This window comes from Octopus bimaculoides, chromosome 21 (genome assembly GCF_001194135.2).
Source record: "Octopus bimaculoides isolate UCB-OBI-ISO-001 chromosome 21, ASM119413v2, whole genome shotgun sequence".
NCBI lineage: Eukaryota > Metazoa > Mollusca > Cephalopoda > Octopoda > Octopodidae > Octopus > Octopus bimaculoides.
Window position 1 is genome coordinate 37,494,399 of NC_069001.1, and position 12,014 is coordinate 37,506,412.

Sequence of the window (12,014 nt, forward strand, 5' to 3'; positions counted from 1 at the left end):
GTGGCCAAAGAATCGACAGGCCAGCAACAGGCATGCAGGCAGACAGACAGATACTTCACTAGCAGTGAGCACTTTCACTTCTGACAGCTAATAGCATGACAGTGCCGGAAAATTAACGGAGAAACTAAGTGAAGCCTTCATTTTATGGAAATCGTTATGTTAGGGATTCTTATGATTTTCCACTTTATGGTTACAACACACCAACCTAAAACGTGACTGGGTTTGATTTTTTTTTTTTTTTGAGAAATATGTTTAATAAATTCTAAACCCCTCTGGTAGTCTCTCTGTCAGTAACTAATGTGGTGTTATTGTAGCTACAGAGATAGTGACGAAACAAGGAGTACTAAATATTGCCGTTTTGTAGGATTTAAAGCAGGCACAGGTAACTTTTTTCGATCAACGGGTCACACGAGACATTCTCATGATAAGGCGGACCTCACTACTAAAAAAATTCTAGATAATTTTCATTAGGCGTGCCATTCCAGGAACCCCTATGTGCCGTAGTTTGCCAATGTCTGGTTCAGACTTCTGACACACCCCAAGCAATTTTATGTAAGTTTGTTCTGACAGACTTTGGTATTTTGTTTTGTTCTCCATATTTTAATATTAGTTTCAAATTTTGGCACAAGGTCAGCAATTTCAGGGGAAGGAGTAAGTCGATTACATCGACCCCCCTCCCTACTCAACCGGTACTTATTTTATCAACCTGGAAAGGATTTGAACTCAGAATATAAAGATGGATGAGATGCTGCTAAGCATTTGCCAGCTCGTCGCCTTCTGTCAATATTTTAATACTGGTTCAAATTTTGATACGAGGCCAGCAATTTTGGGTTAAGGGTCGGTTACATCATACATAATATTAGTAACAATTATCGTATTTATTGACCTCATGTGCTTAATGTCCCATTTATAACAAGGCCACATTAGATGCGGGGCAATTTCTTTTTTTTATATATTTCGGAATAGAATAAATGTGCCGTGTATGTCCGCAAAATAAAGCAGGTTGTTCACTTATTAGTCAATTAATGACTTTGAAAAAATTGGCCAAGTTTTCAAGGTGACCGGTAAGAAAGTCACAATTAATTTATGGGATCCGGACAAAACCCCAACTAGGACAAACCACCTCCCGGGACAAAACCCCTGTGATATTTTTTCCGTGCCTTTTTTTACCTGCGACTTTTTTTTTGTGCCTGGATTCGTTTTCAAACAGTTGACTTCGAAGTCCCATACCAAATGAGAAAAGATATTTTGTTATCCTTTTAATTTTAGTATTTCTGTAAATACCGTTCCCTTTTCACATGAGATATGGAATTTCGAAGGACAGCTATTTCTAAATTCAGTCCTTTGATTCATATTTATGGTATTTAAATGAAATATATATTTTCCTCCTCAGCCAAAATTCCGCCCTGTGATTGTATTTTCGGTCACCGCTCCATTTTTGTCATCCCAAAACTTTGATGAAGTTCTGACATGAAATTAAAACTCGTATACCATTCACAAGTTTGACGTATGTAGCCCGCAGGGTAAATTTTGATATTAACACCCACACGATTTTTACTAAGAACAAAAAAAAAATTATATATATATTCTTGGTAGTCTTCCGTATAAATATATATATATAATCGTCTTAACTTAAAGAATTTTCTAAGTGAAAATCGTGCGGGTGTTAATAACAAAATTTACCAAAAAGACGTTAAACATATTGTGAAGTGACGCAAGGGAGATAACTGAGGCAAAACAGATTTGATAGGCGGTCAGCAGAATTGAGAACGATTACCTACAAAACAGCTAAACACAGCACACTTATGCTATATATGATCTTTCTATGCATATTATTTATATTAGACGTGTATAGATGCAGTTTTTTTTCCTTCTTACCCTTATCCATTTCTTCAAACACCCATACGTGGAAATCGACGAGAGTGACTATCAGTATTTTATATATAACTGTTGTGTTTCAGCCAGCATAGTTTCCTGGTCTCTTGTTCTGAAAATTCTCAGAATTCATCTGGCTATTCACCTGCATTTCGTTACCATCTTGGTGATAGGTACATGAAACGAGGCATCGTTGCTCACATCAACCCTTGAATTAAACTTGAACAGCCAACGACAGCTGCTATAGATCCACTCTGATAAGAAAAATAAAGATCTTGGGGTTTTGAAAATTTTAAAAATCCTTTTGTCACTGTATTTTTTGTTGAAATATACTGCTTTTGTTTCAATTAATTTTGGAAATAATACACAAATTTGTCAATATTAAGTTGGTGTTTGGAACATGGATTAACAGGATATTTTGATATTTAAGTGCAGGTACAATGCAGTGATGCAATGTAGAATACCTTAGTATCTTCAACATTGTCAGTTTGCCATCCAACTCAGTAACCCCACTTTCAGCAGCTCAAATATTCTTAGGGGTTACACAAGGTATAACAGCCCAAGCTTAAAACAAATTATTTACAAATTTCTTGTTTGCTAAATACTTGAAGGCATGTGGCGTAGTGCTAATGATGGCAAGATTATGGGTTCGATTCCTAGACTGGGTGGTGTGTTGTGTTCTTGAGAAAATTACTTCATTTCATGTGGCTCCAGTTTGTCCAGTTGCAAATGAGTAAGCCTGCAACAGACTGGGGAAGGGTTGATTGTGATATCAGTCACTTCTACCACATGGGAACTAGGTAACCGGCCTCTATGAGTTCTGGAGCTCAAATAGTGTCAAGGGGTTGATGATGATGATTTCAAATTTTGGCTTCAAGAGCAGCTTGTGGGAGGGGAATAAGTCTATTACATCAACCCCCCAGTGTTTCACTGGTGCTTAATTTATCGACCCCAAAAGGATGAAAGGCAAAATCGACCTTGGTGGAATTTGAACTCAGAATGTAGCGATGGGCGAAATACGACTAAGTATTCTGTCTAGTGTGCTAACAATTCTGCCAGCTCACCACCTTGGGGTTGATGATAATGAAATACCTGAAAGGAGATGTAAAAGGTGTGAAAACGGTTTTTTTGATCGAGTTGACAGAATTATTAGAAACAATACAGAGTTCCCTTCTGGCACATTGTGACACTGGCAACGAAAGGTGCACCAGCAAGAGTTGGCTGTTACAGGGGATTTGCAGGCACACTCAGCAATGTCCATACAGACGCCGTCTCACATCCGAGAAATTCAACAGAGAACTGCATGAGGCCTTAAAAATATGTAGGAGATTCATCAATAAAGTTTACAGACTTCATCATAATTCATAACTGTTTGCAATGTTATGAAAGAAGGAAAAGAAATTACTTTTGTAGAAGGAGGACAGCTAGATATCAAGAGGTGACAGCTTGCAAAGACATGTCGCCTTGTTTGACACAGGTGTGGAATGTCTTTCTTATGTAAGGATATCATTGGGTGATGTGTTGTAAGAAAGTTTAAGAAGAAGATATTTGATAGAGGTGGGTTTCATATTTAAAATTTAATAAAGTTCAGAAGATGTCTGAAAAGAAAAGATGTTACAGTTAATTAAATCTGAACCTAAATAGGGAAAATAATGAGAATGTTGGATATAGGCATGGAAAAAATGTGTGTGTGTGTGTATATACACACACATATATATACATGTATACATATATATACACATGTACACATACATACATACACACATATATATATATATATATATATATATATATACACATGTATACATACATAGAAACACATTTGCTTACATTGTTGTAATAAGAAGATACAAGACAGCAGAAACATACAAAAGAATGAGGAGAGAAAATAAATTGCTGAGTAGCTGATGGTATAAATAGTTTATTAAATTGCAGATTGTACAATGATAGCATCTAGAGATGACACTAAGCACCGTTGAGACACAGGGAGAGGAGATAGAGACTTAACGACTGTAGTCGCCAAAGCCTCATAGCTGGCAAAAATTACAATGGAGCAGTCTAGAAGCTAGCACAGGTCTTCATCAGATCCGTGTCCATTATCTGTGTTGCGGGTTAGCATATAGTTGTCCATGTCAATTGAACGGCAGTTGTTAATGGCGTAGCGCAGTTTCTCTGCTAACACCTCTTGGCTTGAGTACATCGGCAGCCGGAGTTGGAAGAAGCAAGTCTGAGATGTGGGAAGACTGTCAGGACTCTGGTGGTCGTGGAGGAGGAGAAAATATGAAAAGGAAACAACAGACAAATGTAAACAGAATTGAATTACTGCCGCTGCCACCGAACCCCATGCAAATAGTAAGAGCTACTTCTTTACACCACCATGTAGTGATTAGGACTCCTTCTACTGATGCATATAGTACATACTATCCCCCCTAGATATGCTCCTTTCCTTTACATTATTCTGTAGAGTCCTTCCATATATTCACTGGTCTCTCCTCCACTCCACCCACCAACAAACCCTAATTATATCTAGAATTGCCCAACACATCCCCAACCCTCAGATACACACAGTAAAACCTCCTCCCCTACCCACACCCAACAAATTTCCCACCCTATACAACATCCCATTACATAGAACTCAGCTCCCCCCACCACCACCACACCTGCACATTATTCCCCTGCAATGCACACACCTCTGTCTGATACTCACCCTGTCCGAGTTCATAATCTGGAATCTCTGTGAGATGTCTGAAGAGTTGGCAGGTAAACGTGTCCGACCAGACACAAAACGAAGGAACTGGATGCGTTCTTCGTTGGCAAATGTTTCCAGAACTTTCCAGAACCATGTAACCACAGGACTAGATTCTTCAATACCACGGTACCTAAGCAAGGACACACAGACAGATGAGGTTCAAAATACAAAAAGATCAGAAATCTATGATGTCATAGATGTGCGAGTATACAATGTCATAAGTTTAGGATGTCATAGCTATAAAATATGATAAAAGTGTGATGTCACAGATGGGCTCTGGTGTAATTACACAATGTCATAATTTAGGATATCATAAATATGTGATGTAGCTGTACAATATGATAGAAATATAATATTCTTCTCTACTCTAGACAAAAGGCCCAAAATTTTAGGGGAAGGGGCCAGTTGATTAGATCGGCCCAGTATGCAACTGGTACTTAATTGATCAACTCTGAAAGTGTGAAAGGCAAAGTTGACCTCGGCGGAATTTGAACTCAAAACGTAAAGACAGATGAAATACTGCTAAGCATTTCGCCCGGTGTGCTAAGGGTTCTGCCAGCTCACAGCCTTGATAGAAGTATAATATTAGATGTGTCATAATGTAAAATGTACAATGTCATAACTTTTATGCTGTCATAGGTGCGTGATGTAAAAGAATGTAACAGATGTATAATGGTGCAAATCTGTCATAAGTAAGATATATCGTAGTTGTATGATGCTATAGTAACACAACCTGATGGAAGTATGATGTCATAAATGTGATGTGGCACAATCCTACCATGTTATCAATTTATGATGTCATACATTTGTGATGTTATAGCAATGCTGTATGGTAGAAAGGCAATGTCATAAGTTTATGATGTCACTGACATCTGTTAGTATATATGCATGTAGTCATAAGAGTACAATAGATAGGTGGGTAATGAAGTAAATCTACATCATAGGTTTATGATGTCATTAGTATATAACGTCACATATGCTTAAAGTCACAGAGGTGTAAATTTACAGACATGTGATGTCATAAGTGTGTAATGGCAAAATATATGTCATAGGTGTATAATGTCACTGATATATGACATCATAGCCGAGTAATGTTGCAGACATATGATGTCATAACAACCTGTTATAGAGACTGTAACTTCAGGATGTCACAAAATTATGATGTTGCAGAAGTCAATCAGAGCCATTATGGCAATGAACTAGTTCGTTAGTCATTTTAACTCAGACTTGATGTTACTACTTGATGGTGGTGGGGGTGGTGATGTTGTAATGTCAGTCATAACATTGTGATTGTTACTTTTAATTACTACAAGATTATAACTCTCGTTATTAAGAAATGCATATAGTTACTATGGATCGTGACTGCTGTTACCATGTGATGGCTGTTGCTATGACTAAAAAAGGAATATGCTGTGACTGATGCAGTCATCATGAGATGTTAACTGCTGTAAAGAAGAGATGGTAACCAGGTAATTACCACAAGAGAGGGACCAAGTGGCGTTAACACCACTAGGTATAGAAACTTACCTCACAATTTTACGCAAGACATCAATAGACACCTGTTCCATGCCACACACCAATTGTTCAAGATTTCTGGCAGTGAGGAGAGAGAGAAGGGGAACAGGGATGATCCAAGCCATGCCTTCACGTACAGCAGCAACCTGAAATAATAGGGTGTAAATATTAGGTTGAAAAATTCCTTTGGAATAACAAAAAGTCAAGGGCTGTCCATGGGACCTGAACCCACATCTCCTGCAAACATGACAGCCATTCTACCACACACAGACACACATTAAAAGCGCAGAACTTGTGGTGCTTTACAAGACCTTTGACCCTGGTGGAGGGGAGTAAGAAAGCAGGACTCCTGACTGTCTGCTACAGTAACAATAAGTAGAAACGCATCAACAGATGGATTCACTGTTAAGACACGAACCTGGTCTCCGTGTTTGGGAGACAGCAGTGGACCCTGCTAAGGGGAGCCAAAGAAGGACAAAGATTGGGAAGGGAGTTATTTGAGAGAAGTGGTTCTCAAGTATCTTTTACCTACAGTCCCCTTTGATGCCTGTTTTACTTGGAGGGACCAACATAGACATTTAAGGTTTGAAAAAAAATCCCATTTTAAAATTTGTGGTTTTTACAATTGCTAAGAACAAAATGTGAAAATCAGACTAAGTTGGAATTTCATTGATTAATATGTTCTTCTATACACAATCAAACTGGGATATATATATATACATACATATATGTGTGTGTGTGTGTACGTACATATGTACGTTATATATACATACACACACATACAAACAACTATTCAAAAGCACACACACACACACACACACACAACTAGTCAACTAATGATCCAGAGGGAGCTTCTATACAGTCAGCTGATCTGTTTCTGCTAGAAATAACAGCTAAATTTCCCTCAAATCGCACCCCATTATCTTAAAGAACAACAACACATTGGATAATGTAGTCCAAGGTACATTGTGCATGTATAAAAATAGCTTGCTCACAGCTAATATCCTTTTAACAGAAGTCTGCTGGGACTAGGACTGACCTGGAGCTAAACAACACCAATGAAAGCTACATTAGATAATGTAGTTCTAGATACACTATGCCTGAATCAAATCCAGTCTGACCCAGGTCTAAACGACAACACAGTCTGTGAGACAAATACTTACCTGTTTATCCATCTCATGTAAGCGATAGAGGGTCGCAGCCTCGGTGTAGGCCTTTCTGTTATGGAATGTTAGAGGAATGCTCTTGCCACCTGATACGATAGGAAGCATCTGTCCTGAGGCACTCTGGCCTTCAAAACTGTCCAAAGGGATGTACTGGAAGAGAGGGAGAGAGACAAACAGAGAGATGAATATCATAACACAGAATGGCAAACATATATATACACACACACACATATACACAAGGGGAAGTCAGAAATTATCTGCACTTTCACCATAACATATCTTTATTATTGTCACACTGCCTTCTGTGCATGCATGCTTATAATTTTGGTACTATTGTGGTCATGTGATCAATGTTTGTGCCTGATCGTGGTATTTTTTTTTTCTGGATTTCCAGCGTAAGCATGGCCACTCCACTAGCAATGGGCACCAAAGAAGAACAAAGACCAGTGATCCAATTTCTCTGCAAAAGGGGTTTAACAATCAACAGTGCAAGATACAGAGCTTCCCTGGTCAACAAAACTGAAGCCAGCAATTTGCACCAAATGCCAAAGTCTGTTGTCAAAAAAAGTTTTGTTGTTGTTGCATGACAATGGCCAGATCTTGCCCCTTCTGACCATCATACTTTGGACAGCTCAAAGATGATTTACAAAGTCGTTGATTTCCTATGGATGAAGATGTGAAGGAAGCGGTGCATAAATGGTTGCATGTAGGGAATACACAAGTTTGTGGACCGTGGGACCAAGTGCACTGAAAAGGAAGAAGACTATACAGAAAAATGATGGACTTGTTTATCCCCTGCTTTCATGGAAATACATTGAAAAATCAAGAGTGTGTATAATTTTTGAATTTCCCTCGTATATATACATATATGTTAAGGCAGTGCTCCAGCATGGCTGCAGTCAAATGACTGAAACATGTGAAAGAATAGATAGGCAAATCAAAAATAAAAGACAGGAAAAAACAACAAAAGTCAATTGGGCAAACACTCAGTGAATATATTAGACTGACAATCAGTGAAAGTTCTAAATGGGAAAATAGGAATAGAAATGATTGAGCATGGCTCTTTGTTGTTGGGAGGAGGAAAAAGTGTTGAGGAGGAACTGACAGTCCATCCCCCACCTCTTTTTTCTGTCACTGTTATAGTAAACCAACACTTGTATTGTATTGTACTATCACCTAAACTGTACACCGTATCAATAATGTGCTATCTAATAGTACAGCCCATACTGTATTAAACAACCCACTCTGCACTACAGCCTATACTGTAATGTAACACACTATATACCACAGCCTATTCTGTATTAGCAAAATCAACAAACAAAAATGACATACTTCATGAAAATTTGTTTCATTGACACCACTTTCTTGAATGTTCCGAATCCCAGCCATGGTTTGGACAAAGAAATTGTCTACCTGCAAAAGATAATTGGAATATTAGCAAACAGACGTGTGATATAACATTTTACCTGGATTTTTCACATCATAATCCCTGCCCCACCTGAAATACAAGCTGTGGTTTGGACAAAGAAATTGTCTACCTGCAGAAGATAACAGAGATATAGAGCCCTGTATTGCCCAAGGACGACCATTGTATCTCCACCTGTCAAGTTTCTTTCCTGGGTTCTTGTTGGGTCAGAGTTTCTCAAGGAAACTCATTATTTGCCCCCATTTGGTACGTGTACCCCCTTCACACCACTGATGTTGCCCCCTCTCTCTGCTGTTCTTACCCAAAAGAAAGAAAAAAACTGACACAGACTGACACCAGTGTCATCACAGACAAACTCCAAACGTAAACAGAGACAGCCAATATCAAATACAAGACATTTTGTCCACAACTTTAATGATTCCACCACTCCATGGCCCTAAAGTGGGACTATATTTAATCAAACCCTGGAGGGATGAAGGGCAAATTTGACCTTGGTGGGGTTTGAACTCAGAATGTAAAGAGTCACAAAGCATTTTATGAGACCCTCTTAACGATTTCACCAGTTCAATGTCTTCAAGAAGTTTCTTCACTCATGTCTTAATGTGCAAGTAGCTGAGTACTCCACAGACAAGAGTAACCTTAATATAGTTCTCAGGGAGATTCAACATGACACAGAATGTGACAAGACAGGCCCCTTTGAATTACAAGTACAACTCAGTTTTGCCAGCTGAGTGAACTGGAACAATGTGAAATAAAGTGTCTTGCTCAAGGACACAATGCATCACCAAAGAATTGAACTCATGACCTTATGATTGTGAGCCGAATACCCTAACCACTCAGCCACACATCTTCGTTTGAAACATAATGAAGGGGCAAATAACAAACACTTTTATTTTCATTTCTAAAAATGAGATTAATCATCAGAAAAATGATAATAATTATTCACTAAAGATTTGCTTTGGTAAACTTCCAACAGCCCTATCTTCAACCCCTGCCACCTCTGATGTCCCTTAATAAGGGATAGTTAATACGGAAGTAGAGATACTTACTTCTTCCAGATCACTGATGTCTAGTGCCATGCCAGCCAGAAGTTTCCAGACACAGGGAGCTAAATGGAGGTCCAACGGTTTCTTGGTACGGATGGCAACACCAAACAATACCCCAAGGAACTTCAGCATATTCATGTGTTCTTCAGAAGATAATAACGGGTTTAGCAGGAATCTAGAGAGAGAGAGATGGGAAAGGTACGATTAACACTGAGTATGAGGGTGTTTGTGTGGCTACTGGTCAGATTTTTCCTGTTCATGTCCCTCTCTTATGTCCACTCAATAATACCACAGCCGACATACATACATACATACATACATATAACACACACACACATGCATGCATGCATATTAATACAAACATGGCTATACACAAGGCTAGGTCTTACCTGTCTCTGTTGTTTCCAGACTCATGCCGTTCATTCGGGGTCAGAATCAGTAATGGTACAAAACCTTTCTCAAGTTCCTGGAAGAATTGGGAAAAAAATAAAGAGACTGAAAAAGATATACAAAAAAGTCTTCGGGTGTTTATATTTTTTCTTTTATTCTTTTACTTGTTTCTGTGGCCATGCTGGAGCACCACCTTAAAGGGGTTTTTTGTTGAAGAATTTAACGCCGGGATTTATTCTTTGTGAGCCTGGTACTTATTCTATCGGGCTTTTTTTGCTGAACCACTAAGTTACAGGGATGTAAACATACCAACATCAGTTGTCAAGCAATGATGGGGGAACAAACACAGACACACACACTCATAAATATATACATACACACATATATATATAGGTGCATGGCATAGCTGGTTAGAGTGTCGAGCTTATGATCGTGAGGTTGTGAGTTCGATTCCTGGACTAGGTTGCGTGTTGCGTTTTTGAGCAAGACACTTTATTTCACGTTGCTCCATTTCATTCAGCTGTAGAAATGAGTTGCAATGTCACTGGTGCCAAGCTGAATCGGTTTTTGCCTCTCCCTTGGATAACATCGGTGGCATGGAGATGGGAGGCTGGTATGCATGGGCCACTGTTGGTCTTCCATAAACAACCTTGGCTGGACTTGTGCCTCGGAGGGGAACTTTCTAGATACAATCCCATGGTCATTTTGCTCGAGAACAAAATGCCCTACTGGGACTCGTACTCACAACCTTACAATCGTGGGATGAATACTCAACCCATGACTCACACACACACCTGGCACACCTATGTGATGGGGTAACACACATAGTTACATACATGTATACACACACACACACTTATATATACATACCTGGCACATCTCGGTGATGGTGTCATCAAACACTCCACCAGCATCGTCGGCCCCTTCTCCAATTAACTTCACTTTCCAAGCCCTGGCAGGGAGACGCAGGTCTTCAGGTTTCATCTTCACAACCTGCCGAGCCACTTGTACGAAGATGGGTTTACACTTCTTACCCCTGGGAGAAGAGAAAATACAGATTAAGGCAAATAGGGAGACAACTCCTCAGGGTAGACACAGCAGGCATTGGGCCAAGACAGGGAGATGACCCTGGGGAAAAAATACAATAGACATTGGGGTAGGTAGGGAGGTGACCTCAAAGGGAAGACACAGTGGTCATTGGGGCAGTTAGGGCAATGAACCCCTCACCAGTGGGAGAGACACAGTAGACGTTGGAGTAGTTAAGGCTGTGACTCTGAAAAGCTAAGGACATTAACCCCTAATTGAGGTTATATTCAAAGAACTGTGTATTGCATTTTGTGTAAATGTGAAGCGTGGATGTTTAAAGTGTAATATGTGTGTGTGTGTGTGTGTATTACTTGTTATAAATCTCTGAGTGAGAGATATACAGTAACAGTACCGAATAGTAATGTTTATATGCCAACAGAACCTGGAAGTCCTATGAAGGGTGATGTTACTGTTGTTTTAATCCCCAGGAAAACCTCTTTTCCAGCTGGCTGCTAACAGTATGTAGTAAGTACTGTGTAGACAGTTTATTACCTGATGGAGAGAAATCCTTGCTGCTTGATATCCTGTCCTCATAAATACTTTATCTCTCTTTTCCTCTTTTCCAATACACACACACACACACACATTTAATCAGCATAACACACACATATACACACACACAACAATACTACCATTAGCTCCAACACACAGCAATACATCCAGTGTCACACACACACACACACACACACAACAATACATCACCATATACCCACATACAAACATACAAACGCACAGAGCAATTCATCCATCTACCAAGATCG

The 12,014-nt window shown here is 39.3% G+C and overlaps 1 protein-coding gene across 1 annotated transcript in view; it reads right to left on the minus strand.

The window, feature by feature from the left end:
• Positions 1 to 3,780: 3,780 nt before the first annotated feature.
• The window catches only part of LOC106868812 (probable E3 ubiquitin-protein ligase HERC1), a 98,961-nt gene continuing 90,727 nt past the window's right edge, over positions 3,781 to 12,014 (minus strand). Inside the window, exons 65-72 of the mRNA XM_052975429.1 lie at positions 11,038 to 11,246; positions 10,167 to 10,243; positions 9,781 to 9,952; positions 8,638 to 8,718; positions 7,303 to 7,455; positions 6,152 to 6,285; positions 4,583 to 4,754; positions 3,781 to 4,129 (exon numbers count right to left, since the gene is read on the minus strand). Of these exons, the coding sequence (XP_052831389.1) occupies positions 3,941 to 4,129; positions 4,583 to 4,754; positions 6,152 to 6,285; positions 7,303 to 7,455; positions 8,638 to 8,718; positions 9,781 to 9,952; positions 10,167 to 10,243; positions 11,038 to 11,246 (1,187 nt within the window). The 3' untranslated portion in view covers positions 3,781 to 3,940. The remainder of the gene's footprint in view (positions 4,130 to 4,582; positions 4,755 to 6,151; positions 6,286 to 7,302; positions 7,456 to 8,637; positions 8,719 to 9,780; positions 9,953 to 10,166; positions 10,244 to 11,037; positions 11,247 to 12,014) is intronic.